Source organism: Rhinatrema bivittatum, chromosome 17 (genome assembly GCF_901001135.1).
Source record: "Rhinatrema bivittatum chromosome 17, aRhiBiv1.1, whole genome shotgun sequence".
NCBI lineage: Eukaryota > Metazoa > Chordata > Amphibia > Gymnophiona > Rhinatrematidae > Rhinatrema > Rhinatrema bivittatum.
This window is the reverse complement of record NC_042631.1, coordinates 50,950,860-50,975,259: the sequence shown is the minus strand read 5'-3', so window position 1 is coordinate 50,975,259 and position 24,400 is coordinate 50,950,860. Positions and strand designations below refer to the sequence as shown.

Below are 24,400 nucleotides of genomic sequence, written 5' to 3'. Positions count from 1 at the left end.
TAGGTGTTATCCCAGGACAGCAGGATGTAGTCCTCATGAAACCCTCCCACCACCCCATGGAGTTGGGTCAGATACATTTTATTTTATTTTTGCTAACGCTTATTGCTACAAACGAGACTGAAGGGAGACCCCTGTGGCTCGAGGGATCATGGCATGCTGGGCATGCTCAGTGTGTCAGCCAAAAGTTTCTAGAAACTTTGACAGTTTTCAGTGTTAGAGCTCTGTCCACTAATGTCACCCATATGTGAGGACTACATCCTGCTGTCCTGGGATAACACCTATTACAGGTAAGCAATTTTGCTTTCTCCCAGTTCTTTCTCCTCGTACATCCCCATGTTGATAAAGTCCATGAATTTGAAATTCAATACTCGATCTTTGAGTGAATTTTCTGTATGCTATTTGCAAAATCAAACCATAACATATGATCACTAGTGCTCAGGTGAGCCCCTATCCGAACATTAGAGCACTAGGTGGGAGTATCACACCTCTCTTGTGGGTTCCAAAACCATTTGTTTGAGCAGAGCCCCTTGAAGATCAAACAATCTCTCTACTTCTCCTAGATTCCGCAGAAGGGGATACTCCAGTCCACATCCCACAGATTAAAATCTCCAATGAACACAATACCTCACCCTTCTTTCCCAACTTTTGGATGTCTTTGATGAGTTCTCCGTACAGTTCTTCTATTTGTCTGTAGCCTGTAGATCACATCAGTAAAAATGAAAGCACTATCATCTTTATTTGGGATGGTCCATAATGCTGCTGCTCTACTCCATGTCCCTTGCAATTCAGTTGTTTGGATATTGTTTTTGACATAGAGATACTCCTCCCCCTTTTCTGTCTTCTCTGTCCTTTAACAGTTAGTCTGGGATGGCTGTATCCCAATCATGAGAATCTGTGAACTATGTCTCCAAAACAACAGCAATGCCCAAGTCCGCCTCCACCATTAGGGTCTGCAGGTTTGGGATTTTGTTGCCCATACTATGAATATTCATAGTTCTAGCTTTCCAGCAGCTCTTCATAGTCACCTTTTCTGCTTTTTTGCTTTAGGTTGACATACCAAATTCACTGGCTGCCACCCCTGCTACCTAGTTTAAGTGCCTGATAATGCATGATCTGAATTTTTCACTTAGCATTCTCTTTCCTGCAATTTGGTACATTTTGAGAGGTTTATAAATAAAGGTTTTGGATAGAGTGCTAGGAAGAGTGATGGTACATGATTGTGGTGTTTAAAATGCTGATACTGTCGAAGCCCATTGCGGGGAAGAGACAGTGGATTAAAATCCTTGCACATGTTTCTCTGATACCGTCCCACCTTTTAATAATGATATAGTAATATATATATATATATATATATATATGTAAAACATGAACTTTATGGGCTTCGCCCATAAAGTTCATGTTTTACTGTGAACCGATGCGATGTGCAAACGGACATCGGTATATAAGAGACATTAAATAAATAAATAAATATATATATATGTATCTGAAGCTGGTTGCGCTGCAGCTTCATGCACAGGCACTTCTTCCCTGCTACAGTCATTATGGTTGAAACATTCTCTATTTAAACTATGGAGCTCTGTATCATTTCAAATATCAATTAATACTGCACAGCTGATGTTGGACCCACACAGGGTTTAGGAGATACAGTGCCCCATGGTTCAAAGAGAAGATGGTGGCACCATGCAGACCACAGGTGGGGAGGAAGTGTCCATGCACTAAGCTGCAGACTGACTGACTTAGAGTTGGTGGCTGAGGTTGGGATGGGAAGTCTTTTTTTTTTTTTTGTTTTGGGGGGGGGGAGCTCTTAACACTCTTTTCCAACCTTTAGCAACACCCTTGTCAAACCATTGGTTGGCCCTGGTAAAATCAGAGCTGAACAAATAAGAAAGTATTTGTATAGGATCTTAGGTAAGACTTGAAATCCATCACTGATGATCTGGATGGGTCCTTGGGGATTACAAGAGGAATTGTTAGGAACAACCCTTTTTTCCAGGCAATTCAGGGGCTGTTGAGCTGTGTGCAGGAGAACCCAGTGAGAGAGCTTTAAACTCTTGGCAGTGAAGTAAATTGTCTGTACATGTTTGGATTGATGCACTGGAAGATTTGACTGTGGATTGACCTTGATCTGAGTGCTTCAAACTGAACTTGTGTATAGCTGCTAGAACTGAAACCTTTATTGTGCAAGTCTTTGTCTAAATCTTCAATCTATAAGTCAGGATGCCAGTCTCATGTTACCATTCTTAATTAAACCAAGCTCGAACTCTTTTACATATGTGGCTTGCATTTGTAGAGGCTCATACATGTACTTTTTAATGAGCTCAGAGGAAAAATTAAGTCATTTGGTATATTCATAATATGGAGCTTGTGAAATTCTCCCTCACTGTTGAGCTTGTGAATGTCAGTGTGAATTTATACAAAGCTCAGATTAAATGCCTGTCACTTGGCATGCGCTTGTGACAGAGTTCTGAGAGTAAACTCAAGTACTTTGCATGCACTTGTGGCAGCTGGGATAGTAAATGTATGTAACGCATCGTGCTAATGACAGTGCTTAGAGTAAATGTACATTATGGCATGCGCTTGTGTCAGAACTAACATGTCACTTTACATGTACTCATGACAGGGCTTGGAGAATCAATACACAGCACGTCATTTACTTATGATGGAGCTTTGAGAGTAAATATACTCTGTGTAGTAAAAGGGCATATTCTGCAGATATCTTGTAGTCCATGAATGGTTCTCCAGTTTGCATTTCCTCTGCCTTCAGTGTCTAATAAATGCAAATCATCAAAGGCAATTTAAAATAAGGAATAAGAAAGATCTTTCTGATTCAGTTCAGTATGAAACCTTCTCCAATCTGATTTCTTTAAGGGACCTCGGCACCACCTTGTCCCACCTGCCTGTGCTGTTAATGGCTCGCTGTGGCCTGGAGGATTTAGATGGTATTTCCTCATTGTGTTCACTGAAAGTAAGTAGAAATAAAGATCAGTGCTTAAACAGAAAATGAGGCTTTCTGGTAAGAGTTCAAGCATTAGCAGTGATCAGACTGACGTGTTAATATAGATAGGAATATGTCTGTTATGTATTATTAGTTACTAGGTGATGTCTGAATGAGTAAATTAATCAGTGCTGTAGACATCTCTTTAGAACTTAATCAGCACAGCCAATGATGTGGGGTGAGGATGGGGCTATTGGGTAGACTTATCACAACAAACTTACAGGCCGATACAGTAAGGACGCGTAAGAAACAGTGCAGCAGTACCGGGCGCACCCTCGTTTGCCACTCGCACATCTGGTTCACAAGCCGCTCGATTCAGTATTCAAATTAGATGCAAATCCAAGCAGCGTCCAAAGCACGGCAATGAAGCGGTATCTGTCATTTCAAATGTCATTTCACCAGGGAAGTGGATGGTTCTTTTCTACAGACCCTGCTGCCTTGACCGGCCGGACGTCAAAGCCATGACCTTGGACGACCGGCCGGGCGCTCAAGGCAGCGGGGCCTACAGGTGGGGGAAGGTCCATGAATGGCGGGAAGGTCCACGAACGGACGCCGCGACCTTGGACGTCCGAGGTCACAGCTTCCGGTCATGGACCTTCCCGCCATTCATGGACCTTCCCGCCTGTAGGCCCCGCTGCCTTGAGCGCCCGGCCGGACGTCCAAGCCGTGACCTTGGACATCCGGCTGGGCGCTCAAGGCAGCGCGGCCTCCGATCATGGACGCCTGGGTACAGGCGCGAAGGTCCATGAACGGATGCAGAGGTCGCGGCTTCCGTTCATGGACCTTCCCGCCTGTAGGCCCCATTGCCTTGAGCGCCCGGCCGGACGTCCAAGCCGCGATCTTGGACGTCCGGCCGGGCGCTCAGGGCAGCGCGGCCTCCGATCATGGATGCCTGGATACAGGTGGGAAGGTCCATGAACGGACGCCGTGACCTTGGACGTCCGAGGTCGTGGCTTCCATTCATGGACATTCCTATTTCTTTCAGGACGTCTATGATTTCTCAACTGAATGAAAAATAGCGCCAGAGCAATAATGTACATGTTGTCCATGGCGCTGTCCGGTACGAAGCTGACCGAACACCACACTAATGCCAGGGTCAGGGTAGGCGGTAAATATGCAGGTTAAAGATGTGGCAAATAAGCTGGTTAAAAAGGCGATAATCTGGGCGCACGTTACTGTATCGGAGGGAATAGCTAAATCGATCATTAACATATCATATACATGCGGCGGATGGAGACGGATACGCGTCCATTTCGGCAAGCGGTAAGGACGCGTAAAACCGGATACTGAATCGCGGATTAGCCTTACACGTCCAAATAGTGCGTCCAAAACAGGTTAAAAATAGGGTAACCGCTGCCGCGCTTTACTGTATCGGCTCATTAATAATTGTCACATGTTAAAAAGATTACATATTCAGCAATTATTTTGGAAAGGAAAATACTCTGTTTTTATAAAATCAGTGAGAGTATATCAGATACACTTTGTTAAAATATTCTAACTACCCCACAAATAGGAACTTAAAATTCTCAAACCTTATAAAAATGTCTGTTCTTAGGATTGCTCACTTGTTGCTGTTATGCAATTACAGCACTTTACCTGACATGGGGGCAGGGGGAAGGGTATGAGGTATGTCAGTCTGTTCCAGTTGGTACACGTAACTCTCTCCTGAGTCCTTTGTTATCACCCTTTTTAAAGGAATACATTTGAATTTCCTAGTTCATTAATGCTAATCAGCTAGTTTCAAGGTCACCAATGCAATTGGTCCAATTCATCCAGTTTTTTTTTCCACTTAGTTCAGCTTGCAGGCAGCACAGGGAAAGGACAGAGCCGAACATTGGGATGCTGAAGAAGCATTGGCATCGTGTGTGTCAATGCATGGTGCCAAGCACAGGGATGCTCCAGCTTTTGGCGAGAAGCTCCCGAAGTGATCTTGTAGTGAGGAAGGCTCATCATCCACAGTTCCCAGAGGTTCACCACAACCTCCAGTGGTCCAAATATCCACCATTGATCCTCCTCTCAGCTCCAAAGAGGATGTGGTCATGCCTCCTGGCTCCCACTCAGTGTTGGTGTTTGTGATCTTTGAGGAGGAGCTGGAAAAAGTGAAGATGATGATACAGGGCCTTGGTGTTGGAACACCAATGGCACCAGGACTGGTACCATTGCTCCGTGAGTTGCTGCTCGGTTCCTTATAGGTGCTTATCTGTGTCCTGCTGGCAGCATCACCATTGCCAGAGGCCTCTGTGGCATTGTTGCTTGGTGGGGCATGAACACCTCTGCATACCGGGCCGGTGGTCATCCATGGTTCCTTGGAGGAGGAAGCTTTCCCGAGGACAGGGGCAGCCTCAGGGTCCCAGCCCACCTGGCCAGTCACTCTGGTTCCCATATCATTAGCTGTGGACCAAGCACCACCGGATCCATCCTTTGTTCGAAAGTAAGGAGAACTCTCTTGATCCCTGGGGAGGAGGCTACTCAGAAGCTTTGGAAGACTAGACATTGGATTTATTTATTTTAAAAATTATTGGACACGTGCTTCAAAGATAACAGTGACTAACAGAATTACATTAGTAATTAAAGCATAAACTTTAAAAAAATATAGTACACACAAAAATACAATCACAAATGTGACCTATTTCTTTCCTTTTTCATTTTACAATGTCAACCCTTTGTCTATTTATAGGCCTTCCCTCCAACCCATCTCCTTTGCAGGGTTTGTTTGGTTGATAGCTGAGGCCATCCCCCTTACATTACAGATGGAGGAGGATAACCTCTAGTACATGGAGCCTCCAAAGGAGAACGTGGAGATCCCAATTCATGAGTTGCTTCTGGAGTTACTGATGATTGGAGAAGGTTTGCCGCCTTGCCCTGCTCGGATCGCCCAGCGCCACAGTCTGCCCTCCGCCTGCGGCCCCCGACCCGAGACACCCGCCGACCCGAAAAGCAGACCAACGAAAGGGGGACCACGCGGCACGAACGCCTAGACCGCCCACGAACCCTCCCTGAGCTCCCGCTCCTCCAATCAGGTGGGAGCTGCGCCCTGCATCGGCGCCTGGGAGGCCGGCCTTTTGTTGCCCTTTAAATTAGGGCTCACGAGAGCGGCGCGTTCCCTTTGCCGCCTTGCCCTGCTCGGATCGCCCAGCGCCACAGTCTGCCCTCCGCCTGCGGCCCCCGACCCGAGACACCCGCCGACCCGAAAAGCAGACCAACGAAAGGGGGACCACGCGGCACGAACGCCTAGACCGCCCACGAACCCTCCCTGAGCTCCCGCTCCTCCAATCAGGTGGGAGCTGCGCCCTGCATCGGCGCCTGGGAGGCCGGCCTTTTGTTGCCCTTTAAATTAGGGCTCACGAAATCGGCGCCGCGCGCCGGGCGTCGCAGGCACAAAGGAGCGCGAACTAAGGGGCCCGCCCCTTAGTGCGCCCCTTCGTGCGGCACCCTTGTGCCGCACCTTTGTGCCGCGCACGAACACTCACTCCACTGCCTCCGACATTCCCCTCTCTCGGCGCCTAGAAGCAGCTCTGCCCTCAGCCTCAAATCTGCTGCTTCTATCCCTCACCTCCCACTGTGATTCACAGCCTGTAGGTGAACGAGATAGAGTGGGAAGGAGACACACAACCAGCAACAGAGCGTGAGAGACACCGACTGAGAGACATGGAGAAAGACACTCCTGCAAAGGCCATACATTGCAGCCACTAACTGAACTACGTGCAACGGGACCATCCTCCACACTATCTCCTCCTTCCACTATCACTCAACACGGACACTCGCCACACGGTGAGCAGCTCAAAGTGCCTTATTCTCTGTGCCTCACCACTGTTTACTATTTATACCCTATTGTTACTAAATGTAAATGCTTATATTCAGATCATTGAAACTTGTTGACTCTGACAGCTACTCTGCATACCTTCTTCATTGCTTATCTTCCACTAGTCCACAGTACACCCCTCCCATCTACTTGCATTTCCCTGCCTATCTGACATTAAAGATTCCATCATGGCTGCCTACCCAATCCCTCGCATCCATTACCCTCTCTCCAGACTACCTCCCCCTCCCCTCCTTCCCCACCACCCCTCCCCCCGCCACAGATCCCTTATCCCCATCCTTACATCACCCCTAACCCAATTCCTCGGCCTCACCACCCTCTCCATTATACTCATGAATGCGCAATCTATATCCAAAAAGACACTAATCCTCAATGACCTACTTACGGACTGCACTCCAGACATCTGTGCAGTCACGGAAACATGGCTCAAAGAATCAGATAGCATCCTCATAAACCAACTCCCATCCTCCCTCTATGACATATTCCCCATCCACCGACCTAAAAAAAGAGGAGGAGGACTTCTCCTAGCAGCTAAGAAGCACCTCAACCTTAAACCCATCAACATAGCCGCCCCACCCAAACTCGAAATAGGTCTCTTTAAGGCAGCTTCCCTGCAAATCTGCCTTGTTTATGCCCCCCCTACCATCCTTGAGTCCAACCCCTCCCCCCTAATTGAATTTGTTGTAGAATGGATGAAAACAGATACCCCTTCCATCATCCTTGGAGATTTTAATCTTCATGTTGACTCACTCCCCCCCACTGCATCACGCGAAACCTTCATTCAATCGCTCCTTGCCATAGGCTTCCGTCAAATTATAATATCTCCAACCCACAAAGCTGGTCACACACTGGACCTGATGTTTATCAACTCCAGTTTCCAGACCACCGACTCACCCATCTGCACCCCAGTGCCCTGGTCCGACCACTATCTCATTGAAAGCCATCTCGCCATGAAGAAACCCCTCCCAAGCAACCATCCCACTCACACCACCATCAAATCCAGAAAAACCTGCCCCAGTGACGAATTAACCGACGCATTAGCCTCTTCCCTACCAAGACATATCTGCTCAGACCCAGACACAGCCTTAGCTTCCTGGCATAACCTCGCCGAAGACATTGCCAACAAGCTGTGCCCACTCTCTGAACGTATCATAAACACAGCAGCGACACCCTCCAAGCCCTGGTACACCAAAGAGCTAAAAACCCTAAAATGTAATCTCAGACAAAAAGAGAGAAAATGGCGCAAGGACCCTACCCCGCAACACTCCTCCAGCTACAAAACAGCCTTACACACATACAGACTGTCCACCCTCAAACACAAACGTGACTTCTATGGCAAAAAAATCCATGACTATAAATTTAACCCTAAAGTTCTTTTCTCCTATGTCACCAGCCTCACCACCCCTATCTCTCCTACCATCCCAGATTCTGAGGCAGCAGCGAAATGTGAAGAACTCGCAAATTACTTCCAAAGTAAAATCTCCAACCTGCTCTCCAGATTTCCCCCCACCAATCCCTGTCCCCCCACCAACCCACCTTCGCTTCCCCCCCCCCCCCTCCCAACCTTCAATGGCCACCATTGACCTTACCTCCTCTAAAGAAATCGTAAGCCTCCTTCGAAAACTCAAGCCAGCCTCTCACCCCAACGACACCATCCCCACCAAAGCTCTAATAGCCATCCCCAACAGCATAGCCAGCACTATAGCAGATATTATCAACTGCTCCCTCAGCCATGGGATAGTCCCAGACCCCCTCAAACACGCTGTTGTCAAACCCCTCCTTAAGAAACCCTCCCTAGACCCAAAAGACCCATCCAACTTCCGCCCCATTTCCAACCTCCCTTTTATCTCCAAACTAATGGAAAAGGTGGTTAACTCACAACTCATGGACTACCTTGAAAACCATGATATCCTCCATACTTCCCAATTTGGATTCAGGAAACACTTTAATACTGAATCTTTACTCCTCTCCCTTACTGACCATCTTCTTAGAGGTCTGGGACAAGGCCACAGCTACCTCCTCGCCCTTCTCGATATTTCAGCGGCCTTCGACACCATCAGCCACCACCACATCCTGACACGGCTAGAAAGCATTGGCATCTCAGGAATAGCTCTCGCCTGGTTCAAATCATACCTCTCCAACAGAAAGTTCTCTGTTAAAATTGGAAACAACCTATCTGCCTCATACCCCCTACAACAAGGAGTCCCGCAAGGTTCATCACTCTCTTCGACCCTTTTCAATGTTTACCTCACACCTCTCTGCCACCTCCTCTCTGACCTTAAACTCAAATTCTACCTGTATGCTGATGATGTACAGATCATCATTCCCATTCACAACTCCATATCAGACGCTCTGGAGCACTGGGAAAATTGCCTAGCAGCTATCAACACCCTCCTCACCAACCTTCAGCTTGCACTCAACACAAATAAAACGGAACTCCTCTACATCTCCTCGCATCCCCCTGACCTCCCGCCTAACGACCCTAAACTTAACCTCCTCACAGCCCAACCCTCCGTTAGGGACCTCGGAGTCCTTCTCGATCCTAACCTCAGCATGAAACCTCACATCAACTCTATCCTCAAAGCTGGTTTCTTCAAACTCAATGTTCTAAAGAAACTCAGACCCCTGCTTTACACCCATGACCTCCGTACAGTGATTCAAGCCACCCTCACCTCCAAACTTGATTACTGTAATGCCCTCCTCTTAGGGCTCCCCCTATCTTTTATAAAACCCCTTCAACTATTGCAAAATGCAACTGCAAGACTCATCACAAACACGACCATATCACCCCCATCCTCAAGGACCTACATTGGCTCCCTATCCTGTCACGTATACACTACAAAACCTTGACCATAATACACAAGTCCATCCACACTCACAATTCCAACTGGCTCGACCTCCCGTTCACCGCCTCCCTTTCCACCCGAGCCACTAGATCTACCAACAAAGGCACCCTTCATGTTCATTCCCTAAAAACAGCTCATCTCTCCTCCACCCGTGACCGTGCCATCTCCATTGCCGGTCCGACCCTCTGGAACTCCCTACCTGTCCACATGCGCCTTGAACCTTGCGCAATCAAATTCAAAAAGAAACTAAAAACACTTCTGTTCAACCATGCCTACACAGAATAGCATTCCCTTCTTCTCCTTAGCCCGCCCCCCCCCCCCTTCCAGGTGACTGCCCGCTCCTTACATTAAGGAGTTATTCAATGTAAATTGTTAATTTGTTAAATTGTTAATTGTTATTCTCCGGTTATGATTTCCTTGTTTTCTATCCTTCATACTGCCTTTTGGTTACCCCCGCGCCCAGTTACTCTCCCTGTTGAAATGTACTTTCCAAACTTGCAGTTATTATGTGAACCGGTATGATGTCCCCACTAATACCGGTATATAAAAGTTCCTAAATAAATAAATAAATAAATGATGTGGGAGAGCCCCCTCTGTGGTTTCCATCAATAAAAAAGCAGACAATGGTGTACCTTGTCCAGAAGGCTCATGGATTCAATGAGCGCCAGCTGCCACAACAATTGGTTGTGGTTGAATCCACTCTCAAAAATGCCAGGTGCCTTCGGACCTACTCCTCGGCATCCCCTGGGGAAGGGATCCTAAGGCCATGGATACTCTTGGGAGGAAGATGTTTTAGGGAGCTATGTTATTGCCCACGTAATAGCTTTACCAGCCCTCAACATATGCGGGGGATACCTGAAGCAGGTGCAAGAAGTGGCCAAGTGGCTGCCTCAACAGCAGCATGACATCACCTAGTCACTGGTGCAGAAGGGTCTAGAATGTGAAAAACATGGGGTCTGTTCAACCTAAGATGTGTTTGAGGCGGTATTGTCTCTGCTGCAAGGATCAGTGCCCATGGACTGGCCTGGCTGTGGGCCTCAGATCTTTATCAAGAACTGCAACAATTTGCTGATATTCTGAAGGATGTGGTGGCACAAATCCATGATCACTGTGCGATGCTCCAGCAGCGCTTTCTAACACACAAGACCTGGTCTCCTCATCTAGGAGGGCTTAGAAATCAGGGCCAAAGAAGGTTTTCTTCCGGCCTCTTGTTCCTGTTGGCAACTGGCCCCTTGTAGCTGTCCCCAGTAACAGAGTGTCCCGAAGCCCCAACCAACATCTCATCCAACTCATGGGATAGGGTTTTGACTGGATCAGAGAGAGTGTAGCCATTGTCCTGGTACCTGTGTTGAAAAACCTGGTTGGAGGCAGGCTGTGATTATTTGCAAACTGCTGGCCCAGTGTAACCTCAGACAAGTGGGTCCTCATTATTAACCGCAGAGGGTACAAATTAAATCTATTGAGCATTCCTCCAAATTGCTCATGAGCCCATCTTGGGGGCTCGTAGATAATTAGGAGGTGCTCTCATCAGAGCTCTCTTCCCTCTTAACGACCAGAGCGGTCAAACCTATTCTACCAGGGCATATAGAGGGTAGGGGTTCTACTCCTGTACTTCCTGATTCCAAAGAAAACGGGGTCTCCGTCTCATCCTAGACCTAAGGGCCTTGAACAAGTTTCTCAAAAGAGAACATAAGGTGTGCCATACTGGATCAGACCAAGGGTCCATCAAGCCCAGTATCCTGTTTCCAACAGTGGCCAATCCAAGTCACTGGTACCTGGCAAGCACCCAAACATTAAATGAATCTCAAACTACTATTGCTTATTAATAGCAGTTTATGGATTTTTCCTCTAGGAACTTATCCAAACCTTTTTTAAACCCAGTTACACTATCTGCTGTAACCACATCCTTTGGCAGTGAGTTCCAGAGCTTAACTATGCGCTGAGTGAAAAAGAACGTTCTTCATTTTGTTTTAAATGGGCTACTTGCTAACTTCATGAAGTACTCCCTAGTCCTTCTATTATCTGAGAGAGTAAAGAACTGATTTACATTAATCTGTTCAAGTCCTTTCATGATTTTGTAGACCTCTATCATACACCCCCCCCCCCCCCTCAGTCTCTTCTCCAAACTAAATAGTCCTCACTTCCTTAGCCTTTCCTCATAGGGCATCCATTTCATGCCTCTTAACATTTTGGTCGCCCTTCTCTGCACTTTCTCCAGTGCAACTATATCTTTTTTGAGATGCAGTGACCAGAATTGCACACAATGTTCAAGATGTGGTCTTACCATGGAGCAATACAGAGGCATTATGAGATCCATTGTTTTATTTACCATTCCCTTCCTACTAATTCCTAACATTGTTTGATTTTTTTGATCGCCACAGTGTATTATGGGTAGAAATCCCATGCATGTTGGGTAAGAGTATAGTAATAGTGGTATACTACCGTCCACCTGGACAAAATGGTCAGACAGATGATGAAATGCTAAGAGAAATCAGGGAAGCTAACCAATTTGGCAGTACAATAATAATGGGAGATTTCAATTACCCCAATATTGACTGGTTAAATGTAAAATCAGGACTTGCTAGAGACATAAAGTTCCTGGATGTAATAAATGACTGCTTCATGGAGCAATTGGTTCAGGAACCAACAAGAGAGGGAGCTATTTTAGATTTAATTCTTAGTGGAACACAGGATTTGGTGAGAGAGGTAACGGTGGTGGGGGCCACTTGGCAACAGTGATCATAACTTGATCAAATTTAAACTAATAACTGGAAGGGGGATAATAAGTAAATCTGCAGCTCTAACACTAAACTTTCAAAAGGGAAACTTTGATAAAATGAGGAAAATAGTTAGAAAAAAACCGGAAAGGTGCAGCTGCAAAGGTTAAGTGTTCAACAGGCATGGACATTGTTTAAACATACAATCTTAGAGGAGCAGTCCATATGTATTCCACACATTAAGAAAGGTGGAAGGAAGGCAAAACGATTACAGTCATGGTTAAAAGGTGAGGTGAAAGACTATTTTAGCCAAAAAACATACTTAAAAAATTGGAAGAAGGATCCATGTGAAGATGGGTCAAGATAACTTCGGACAAGTGAGTCCTAGCCATCATTCAAGAGGGATATTACCTGGATTTCCACCACCTCCCTCTGGACAGGTTTGTGGAATCCCCCTGCCACGACCCTTCCAAGAGGATGGCAGTGGAAGCTACACTGACCAGATTACTAGCCTTAGAGGCTATAACACCGGTACCTCCGCAACAAGTAAATACTGGACATTATTCCATCTATTTTATCGTTCCCAAGAAAGAAGGAACATTCAGGCCCATCCTGGACCTCAAGACGGTCAACCGTCACCTGAAGATTCCTCGCTTCCGCATGGAAACCCTACGCTCGGTAATAAGGACGATACAACCGGGAGAGTTCCTTACATCCCTTGATCTGTCAGAAGCCTACCTACACATTCCGATCCATCAAGAGCATCAGCGTTTTCTATGCTTCACGATCCTGGACCGTCACTACCAGTTCCAGGCCCTACCATTTGGGTTAGCCACAGCACCCCGGACGTTCACCAAGGTCATAGTGGTGGTGTCAGCAACACTAAGGAAGGAATCCACGTACACCCTTACCTAGACGATTGGCTGATTAGGGCGAAATCCCCAGATGAGAGCCACCAGGCGACCAACAGTCAAAACTCTACTGGAGAGCCTTGGGTGGGTGGTCAACACAAACAAGCACTGTCTGCAGCTCTCCCAATCTTTAGAATACTTGGGAGTCTGGTTTGACACCAAACAAGACAAGGTCACCCTGACACCGACGAGATCGAAATTGAGGACCCAGTTGTGAACCCTGTTGAGTGAGCTTCGCCCCACAGCATAGGACTACCTACAGGTCCTCGGCCTCATGGCATCCACACTGGAAGTAGTGCCATGGGCATGAGCTCATATGAGAGCCCTACAGCGCTCACTATTATCACAATGGAATCCACTCTCCCAGAACTACACCATATGCCTTCAGCTCCCGGACAAAGTCTGGACCCAACTACGATGGTGGCTACAAGAAGACCATCTGAGCCAGGCAGCGAGTTTATCCTCACCATCCTGGATCCTGCTCACCACGGACGCCAGCCTACAAGGGTGGGGAGCACACTGCCAGGAGCTGACCGCTCAGGGACGATGGAACAAAGAAGAGTCATGGTGGAACATCAATCGCCTAGAGGCCCGGCCAGTCAGACTAGCCTGCCTACGGTTCGGTTACAGACTCGGAGACAAGTCAGTCAGAGTAATGTCGGACAATGCACAAAAGTGGCTTACATCAACCGTCAGGGAGGAACCAGAAGCCAACAGGTGTCTCTGGAAATAGACCCCCTAATGTCATGGGCGGAAGCGAACCTTCAAGAGATCTCGGCCGTCCACATCGCCGGGAAAGACAACGTCACTGCGGATTACCTCAGCAGAGAAAGTCCAAACCCAGGAGAATGGAGGCTGTCGACCACAGCATTCCAATTGATAGTAAACATAGAAACATAGAAATGACGGCAGAAGAAGACCAAATGGCCCATCCAGTCTGCCCAGCAAGCTTCCCTCATTTTTTCTCTCATACTTATCTGTTTCTCTTAGCTCTTGGTTCTAATTCCCTTCCACCCCCGCCATTAATGTAGAGAGCGGTGATGGAGCTGCATCCAAGTGAAATATCTAGCTTGATTAGTTAGAGGTAGTAGGGGTAGTAACCGCCGCAATAAGCAAGCTACACCCATGCTTATTTGTTTTTACCCAGATTATGTTATACAGCCCTTATTGGTTGTTTATCTTCTCCCCTGCCGTTGAAGCAGGGAGCTATGCTGGATATGCGTGAGGTATCAGTTTTTTTCTTCTCCCCTGCCGTTGAAGCAGAGAGCTATGCTGGATATGCATCGAAAGTGAAGTATCAGGCACATTTGGTTTGGGGTAGTAACCGCCGTAACAAGCCAGCTACTCCCCGCTTTGTGAGTGTGAATACTTTTTTCTTCTCCCCTGCCGTTGAAGTTATGCTGGATATGCGTGAAGTATCAGTTTTTCTTTTCCCCTGCCGTTGAAGCAGAGAGCTATGTTGGATATGCATTGAAAGTGAAGTATAAGAATGGAGTGATCAAGCTAGTTGAAAGGCATCAGGAATAGAGGAAGGTGGAGGTAGTAATTTGGATATTTGGTTTGGGGTAGTAACCGCCGTAACAAGCCAGCTACTCCCATCTTTGAGAGTGCAAATCCTTTTTTCCACATTTCCTCTTGCTGTTGAAGCTTAGAGTGATGTTGGAGTCACAGTAACCATGTGTATGTTTATTGAATAAGGGTATTGTCTCCAGGCAGTAGCCATCATTCTGGCGAGTCACCTACTCTTCATTGGCGGCCTCTTGACTTTATGGATCCACAGTGTTTATCCCACGCCCCTTTGAAGTCCTTCACAGTTCTGGTCTTCACCACTTCCTCCGGAAGGGCATTCCAGGCATCCACCACCCTCTCCGTGAAGAAATACTTCCTGACATTGGTTCTGAATCTTCCTCCCTGGAGCTTCAAATCGTGACCCCTGGTTCTGCTGATTTTTTTCTTATGGTAAAGGTTTGTCGTTGCCTTTGGATCATTAAAACCTTTCAAGTATCTGAAAGTCTGTATCATATCACCCCTGCTCCTCCTTTCCTCCAGGGTGTACATATTTAGATTCTTCAATCTCTCCTCGTACGTCATGCGATGAAGATCCTCCACCTTCCTGGTTGCCCTTCTCTGTACCGCTTCCATCTTGTCTTTGTCTTTTTGTAGATACGGTCTCCAGAACTGAACACAGTACTCCAGGTGAGGCCTCACCAAGGACCTGTACAAGGGAATAATCACTAAACCGATGGGGAACACCAACCATGGACCTCCTGGCAAACCGGTCCAATGCCCAAGTGCCCAGCTTTTTCAGCTGCAGGCGGGAGCCCCAGTCCCAGGGAATCGATACCCTGTACAGACCTGGACACAGGAGACTCTGTTATATGCCTTCCCACCGTGGCCCCTATTGGGCGCAATCATTCACAAGATAGACCACCACAGGGGACCAGTACTTCTAGTAGCCCCAGACTGGCCTAGAAGACCATGGTTCGCAGACATGCAAAGACTGCTGGCAGGGAACCCCCTGTCTCTACCGCCACACAGAGACCTGCTCCAACAAGGACTGATCCTCCATGAGATCCAGCTCGATTCTCTTTTATTGTTTGCCATTGAGAGGACTTGCCTGAGGAAGAGCGGATACTCTGGGGCAGTAATTGACACCCTACTCCGAGCATGCAAGTTCTCCACATCCCTAACATACATAAGGATTCGGAGAGTATTCGAAGCCTGGTGCGAGGACCATGACATCATTCCATGCTCAGTCAAAATTCCTGCGGTTTTGGAATTCCTACAGAACGGCCTACAGAAGGGATTATCTCTCAACTCCATCAAGGTACAGGTGGCCGTATTGTCATGCTACGTAACCAAGAGCGAGAGCGGCAGCATAGCCTCTCACTCGGATGAGTGAGAGGCTTTCTGAAAGGAGTCAAGCAGATCCAACCACCACTAATGTGGCAGGTGCCTCTTTGGAACCTCAACCTGGTCCTAGGTTTCTTAGCAGGATCTTCCTTCAGACCCCTTCGCGGCCTGTCTCTCAGACTATTAACACTGAAGACAACCTTCCTGGTGGCAGTCTGTTTGGCCTGCCGTATCTCCGAGCTACAAGCACTGTTCTGCCGGGAGCCATTCCTCAGACTCACCCCGGGAGCCATCCAGTTACGCACAGTACCGTCATTCCTCCCCAAAGTGGTGTCCCACTTCCATCTCAACCAAACCATATCGCTACCATTGCCAGATGAGCATAAGAATTCGGAAGAGTCTGGCAGCTTATGCCATCTCAACGTCGGTAGACTCCTAGTCCGATACCTGGAAAGGTTGGAATCCGTACGAAAGACGGACCATCTATTCGTCCTTCACAATGGGAAGAAGCAAGGGGAAGCGGTCTCGCGAGCAACCATAGCCCGCTGGATCAAAGAAGTCATCAAAGCGGCATATGTAGAAGCAGGCAAGCCAACGCCTTTACAAGTCAAGGCCCATTTTACTAGAGCCCAGGCAGTGTCCTTGCCGGAAACCAAGATGCTGTCACCTGCCGAGATCTGCCGGGTGGTGACATGGTCCTCCATACACACTTTCTCCAGGTTTTACCACCTGAATGTTCAGGCTCGGGAGGACACAGCATTTGCAAGGACTGTACTATATGGGTCACGGGCAGCCTCCCATCCTGTTCGGGAGTAGCTTTTATATATCCCTTTAGTCCTGAGTCCATCTGCTACATGCTAGGAAATGGAGAAATTACTTACCTGATAATTTCGTTTTCCTTAGTGTAGACATATGGACTCAGCATCCCACCCACGGCTGCTGTTACTCATGGAATTCTCGGGTGACATCCCCGAAAGCGAGTGATTCACGGGTAAGCCATGCTTTCCTTCAAGTAGGACACCCATCCTACTGGGTGTCTACATTTCTCGGTTGAGGGCACTGGCGGTCTCCAGCTATAACCAATTCAGCCGGTTCAAATTAATTAAGTTAACCAAGTTATAAAGTTAATCAAGTTATTCAAATTATTCAGTCATACATATATCCACAATGCTTTTCGAGGAGAATACTGAAGAGCTGCACTTCCTGCAGGGGTATATGTACTAGGGCTGACGACAGATTGAAATCTGATCTGTCTCCAGCTGCTATCAGGAGTACACTATACCCATTGGTCCTGAATCCATCTGTCTACACTAAGCAAAACGAAATTATCAGGTAAGTAATTTCTCCAATAAGCATTACTCATACTGCTGTGAACACTATGAAACAAGCTTTCAAACTGCAATACACAATAGAACCAATAGTTTTATTTTTGTATGTTCGGGAAAAGACTCCTTAAATAAGTGGCTTTGAGGGCTTTTTTGACATCCTTGGGAGCAAATGGATGAGGGAAGAGTTCCAGAAAATTGATCATGACCATTTTTCTCCCCTTCTAGCAGATGGAGACAGATAAAAGTTTTACTGTATCAGTGGCACATAACAGTGACCAAAACCACCTGAAGGTCAAAGATGATAATCCATATAATTAATGACCTACAAAGGACCACCTTTCAATACAAAAAAATCAAATAATTATCAGCAGAAATTAGCATACTATGAGAGAAACCATTAAACTTTTCATCTCAACAGATTTAGCGCTGCAGGGGAAACACTTTCATCATCATCCTCTGTTTTTATTGGAATTTGTTTTTGCAAATAAAATATTAGTTGCAACACTTACCTTTGCATTGTCCTGTGCTGGCGATCATGACCAGTCAACCTGACTCTGAACAGTGTTTTGAGAGATTGCAACATGTCACTCTCTGCATCAGGGGAACTTGCCTTAATTCACAGTGTGATAATTCTGCTGATAATTATAGAATTTTTGGTATTGGGTGGTGATTATTGGATAGTGATCCTTTGTATAAGCTCATTAATTATTATATACAAAAGACAGTGTTCCATCTGCAGTTGCTTAGTATGAACTATATCCAAGCCAAGATACAAAACTGTAAACACCCCCCACTCCGTTGAGCAGGGGAGAGGTAACCCCAAACTGGAAAGCATTGATAGGTGCATATTCATTGTATGTACCCTGAGACGTCAGCTAGCTTGCGGCACTCCAGGACCAAAGTTGCTTACTCCCCGTTTTAAATTTTGGCAAGATGACTAGCATAGCCAGGTACGTTAAAGAAAGCTATTGTTATTCCTGGGAAGTGAGTAACAGGAATTAGATCTACATTATAGGATCTACCAGCACTGTGGATTTTGGACTGACCCAGCATGGCAGTTCTTATGTTCATTTACATATTTTCTGACTTGTCCAGATTGGATTCCTGTCAGATTATCATGTCGCATCTAGGGCACCAATCCTTAGTGATTAACAAACATACAGAGGACACAGACCATGACCTTGCCCAGGTCTTCAAGGCCTTATCAAAAGCTCTTGGCTTAACCTAACTTGTAAACAGCTCAATCTATGATGTGATGACATGCTTGACCTAGTATTTGCACCTTACTAGCTACTTCAAAATATCTCAATTGAAAACCTACAAACCACCCAGCTCTTTTGGACTGAGTACCATATGGTACACTTTATCCTACAATCACCGCCTAGACGGTTAGATTTCTGTCCCTTGGCACGGTATATAAAAAAACGTTAAATAAATAAATAAATAAATCACACACTGGAGCGATAATTGCACTCAGCAATTATAGTATATAAAGTAGAAGTGCAAACAAATCCTTATTGGTCTTAGTTCATATACAGTCTTTATTGTAAAAAATGGCTGCTCCTCTTAATTCAACGATATACAACAATTCCCCCAACAAGGACCGTGTTTCGCCTGTCCGGCTGCCGGGGGGGGGGGGGGGTTATTTTAACACACAAACATCTGTTTAAAAATCAGTTTAAGATGTTGTGTGTTAAAATTACCCCCCCCCCCCCACCCTCAGAGGCAGCCGGACAGGCGAAACACAGTCCGAGTTGGGGGAATTGTTGTATGATATATCGTTGAATTAAGAGGAGCAGTCGTTTTTGACAATAAAGACTGTATATGAACTAAGACCAATAAGGATTTGTTTGCACTTCTACTTTATATATTACACTTTATCCTACAGCCATGGTCACCCCAGACAGTCAAAGACCCAGAAATCCTATACTACAAACTAGAACTGCAATTGTGTGCATTGATGACCAGGCACTAATTCAGGCCATTGGTAAGCTTCATGAATGCCAGATATTTGGAGACTAAGCTGATATATTCTCCCAGTGTGTGGTGCAGCACTTCAGTGAGCATACAATAAAAGTGGATGCCATCTTTAATGATTACATTAGAATCTGTTCAACAAAGGCAGCAGCACAAACCAATATGAAAGTTCATTGATGGGCTTGAATATGCAGCTACCACTGGTATAGAGCCAATTTATTGCCAAGGATGAAAACAAAGCTAATCTAGCCCAATTTCTCTCAGATGCCCTCATAATGAGAGGGTGTGTATCTGCAACAGTATTATGAGCTTGTAACTACTGGTAGATTCACCAAAGCCAAAGTAGGACAGTCAACTAGAAAAGAGTGCCCTAGACTTCAGGGAAACCATGAAGAGACTGTGATAACTTGATTGTTTATGCTTCTGTGGTATATAAGTTATGAACAAGTTGTCGTTTCTGCAGATACAGATGTTATGCTTCTACTGTTGTACTTACCAGCCAAAAAAGTAACTGAAACATGGATAGTGTCTATAATAGTTAGTCATTGAAAAAGCTACCCATTGCATACCATGACCATAAATGTTTCGATTACTGTAAGGAACATTTTCCTAAGCTTCCATGCATTACTTTATTGTGACACAAGCATCTTACTTGTGACTGTGATGTCAGTGCTCTGTTGCTTAATATCCTTACTCCTGTTACTGTATATAAAAAGTAATTAACAGAGGTTGATTTTTCACTAAATTTTGACCTTTCACATGAGAAAACAATTTGTACATTGCCCAAATTTGTTTGTCTATTTATATTAATGGCATGTCACGTATCAGGTGATAACTCTCATTATTGCTTAGATTTGGACAGTCTGCTTTTTTTTCACTTCATCCTTTGTTACCTTGGCTGACCAATTGTCAAACTTTACCTAAGATAAAAAATTTGGCTCTCAGAATAGTCTCATACTCAGCTTAAGCAAAACAGAGATCATAGTACTCTCCCGTAAGGAGTGTCTTCAAAAAGCAGTGGCTTTTTGAAGACACTCCCATTCCTATTAAATCCTACTCCCAGGACTTAGAGTTCAAAATCAACTCCTCGTTATCTTTCTGCCCCCAGATTCAGTCGGGGACAGAAATTACACGTTTTCAAATTACACTTATTACACTCATTAAAACCTTTCTTGAATAGTACGCACTTTCAGATCGTCACTCAGGCTTTTGTTCTCAATTCAATAGATAACTGTTAACTCTCTCTTTATTTAGGTCTTCCGAAATCCTCTCTGAATGCTCTTCAGTTAATTCAAAACTCTGCAGCTCATCTTATTTCCTTTTATTCTAGATGCGACCACATAACTCCTGTACTGATAAAAACTACATTGGCTTCCAGTTCTCTGCAAATTAAATTCAAAATCCTTACAGTTTTCAAATTAATAGTTCATTGCCTCACTCTTTGCCAGGATTGCCAAGATATAGCTCAGTGCTCCTACTTTGATCTTTCTCTAGACGTCTTCTGGGTTGTACCCACAAACAAGCAAGACCAGTTAAGTGATTCTCGTTAAAGAATGTTTCAAGTAGTATGTCCAACTTTATGGAATGAGCTTCTCAAATCCCTGAAGTTAGAAAACAACTACCTGCATTTCAGGAAATTATTAAAAGCCTTTTTTCTTTTTTCCTCTGCATTTGACCTGCCTTCGAGTAGTTATAGCTAATTTCCTTTGCCCCTCAGGTTGGTGACAAGCTTAGGCCATTTGGCAAGTATTCTGGGCAGACTGTGGCCTGTGCTGATTGTCTGTTCATGTTATTTTGTGTCATGTTATGTTACTACTTTTATGCATATTGTATTGTTACTTGCTGAGAATTGTGGGATCAGCAAGTTAGACATTTTTTAAAATAATTTAAACCGTAGAGTATGTGTTGCCCAACCAAACTAATGGAATGACTAAATCAAAACTTGCAGACTAAAGGCTGTTTCACTCTTTTTTTTTTTTTTTTTTTTCTGGTATTCTTATCATTCCAGCCCTTACAATGTTTCATAGAAGCTCATGATGGTGATTTTCATAAGCATTTACAAATATAAAAAGGCTTTTTGAACATTTTTTTAGGTATTGTATATGTAAAAGTTCCTGCAGAAGTCATTTTGTGCATACTTTCACGTGTACTGCAGAACGGTGTTCTTGGGGGAAAGATATCCTTTACATGCGCTTTTTGATTTTTGACAGTATGCATATAAATGTTCACATGAATGCTTATACCTATCTAGCCAAGTGTAAGTGTGGGCACCTATAACATGAAAAGTTATGTGCAGTCCTGCTAATTTTCAAAATGTACTTAAACTTTGTGCGCACATGCTTTAAGTGTGCTGTTTTAAAATTGGCCTCTAAGTATGGGGTGATTATTTGGGTTTACCATGCATTTTTGAATCTTTTTTTTTTTTTTTTAAATTAGGTTTATTCATTTTCAATATAACAGTATAGTACACACAAGTGTAACACAAACAACATTATACAAACAGTTGCATGTAGTATAACAGAGTAATGCCATAGGTCTAACTGAAAGAGACCATTTACAGGTTATTAGTACAACATTACATGTAATTCTGTTACCTTAACGACCAAAAGAGCAGTTTGGAGTGAAAGAAAAAAAAATTTCCAGGGAGAACTTTGCGGATAAAACAGGAAAACTCCATTCAGAACACTGTTGTTTAATAACAAACAGATTTTTACATGTGTGTATCAACCAGTATCGGTAGTTATGATTAAGATAACATTTTTCACCCTAGAGTCCTCCCCTCCCTCCCCCTCCCTCCCCCCCCCCCCCCCCCATCACTGTGCCCTGGGGAATAACAGAAAGAAGGACATTGCATTCTGTTCCATTACATTCTGAATCAAGCATTCCATTTAGAATCTAGGGTTCTCCAGGTCCAATTTGATATCAAGTGGTCTTGTGAGAACTGGAAGGGGCATTCCGTTCAGCTAGAAGATGTAAATGTTGAGTCAGATCAGCAGGGTGCCTTTGGAGAAAAGAAGACCAAATGTGCTCTGTCGCTCTTTGCCTTTGGATACTGAGCATAGCCGCTGACATATACTCAAAGGTGACAAGACGCATCATTTTCCTGTCCCAGTGAGTGAAACTTGGCGGCTCTTTAGAGAGCCAAACATTCAATATAGTCTGTTTGGCCATCAGTCCAGCTTTATCTAGAAAAGTTTTTTGATAAGGTAGTGAGTGATTTTGGATTAGCTGGATAAATTCCAAATAACCATATCATAACATCTAAGGGTATATGAATATTACAAACTTGAGAACAATACTTGGCAACCGACAACCAAAATGCCTGTATACAAGGACTTGACAAAAAACAATGTGTGTAGTCTCCCTCTACTACCCAACATTTCAGGCAAAGAGGAGATGAAGGCTTTGATGTTAGAAAAATAAAGTTGCCAGATAACTTTAAATTGCATCTATTTCAAGTTAATATTTTCAGTAATTTTTTTACTTTTCTTCAGATAGTATTTCAAGCTGGTCAGGGTCAGAGTTATCCCAGAGACCATATTCCATTTAGCTAGAATATCAGTGTATGGGGCTCTGTCTGTATATGGTCTAAGTAGGAAGGAGAACGTAGCACATGAGAGCTTCAAGGTAGGCCGTGAACAGAAGATACTTTCTAATAACAATCTACTTCCCGCAGAAAAATCTAATTGTGAGACATAGTGCCGTATTTGGAGGTAAGCAAAGAAATCCTCTCTAGGGAGGTGGAAGCGATCGCTCAGGTCTTGAAAACTATACATTATGTTGGACTTGGGTGGGTATAGTTGAGAGATACGTGTCACCCTCCATGGTCCCATTTACTAAATACCGAGGGACCCCTTCCAGGTTCAAATTGGGGATTCCCACTTATTGGCAGCAAAGGGGTCAAGGTTTGTGGTATCTGTAACCGTTTGCATAAAAATGACCATGCTTGTCTCCCTGAGCGTAATATTAAGATAACTTTTACAATTTGTAGGAACATGCTGAAGCTGGATTTGTAAAAGTGAGGAGAGAGAAAGACCCTGCCATCAGCTAGAGAGGTACGAGGTGGGAGAGAAAAATTCAGTACCCAAGACCCAATCCCGAATGTGTCGCATCATGCAAGCCAAATTATAAGTTTGAAAGTCTGGCCAAGCCAGGCCTCCCTGCTCTGTTGGTTTAAATAAATGTTTTAGGGCCAGTCATGCTTTCTTTCCCCTCTAGGCAAAGTGTCTAATTATGCCATTAATGGAATGCAAATCACGGCCTTTTAGCCAAATTGGAAGCATCTGTAAATAGGTATAGCCACTTGGGGAGCTCTACCATCTTTAGTAAATGTATCCTCCCTGTCATTGAAATGGGTAACAATATCCATTGATCGAACCTCTTCTTCATTTTGGCAAGCATAGGGTGAATATTAGCATGGTAAATAGTGGCTAGGGATAAGTACCCCCAAGTAATCATCAACACTCCCACCCAAAATTCTGGCCACACCCTTGACTTACTCTTCATCAACAACAAAATATCCACAACAGGACCTCCCATAGTAACCCCCACCCCATGGTCGGACCACTGCCTCATTCAAGCCACACTCCAGCTCCAAAGCACCCCACAGAAATCAAACAACCACATCATCGAATTCACCAAACCATGCTCCAGTGAAGACCTAGCTGAACTACTACCAGAAGCTCTAAAGACCATTAACTTAAATGGCGCCAACTCCGCCACGAACTCATGGATCTCCATTAATGCGGATATAGCCAAAACACTATGCCCCACAATAAGAAAGGAAATCAAAACCTCCACGAAGCAAAAATCTCCATGGTATACCCCAGAACTAAAAACCTCAAAGCGAACCCTAAGACAAACATAAAAGCTATGGAGAAGAACCCCCACGCCAAGCCTGAAAGACAGATACAGACACAGCAAAGCGCAACTTCTACGCAACAAAAATACATG

At 45.0% G+C, this 24,400-nt stretch overlaps 1 protein-coding gene across 1 annotated transcript in view; it reads left to right on the top strand.

Moving 5' to 3' along the window:
• LRRC56 (leucine rich repeat containing 56) overlaps positions 1-24,400 on the top strand; it is a 435,597-nt gene that overhangs the window by 179,883 nt on the left and 231,314 nt on the right. Inside the window, exon 6 of the mRNA XM_029582256.1 lies at positions 2,869-2,965. Within this exon, the coding sequence (XP_029438116.1) occupies positions 2,869-2,965 (97 nt within the window). The remainder of the gene's footprint in view (positions 1-2,868; positions 2,966-24,400) is intronic.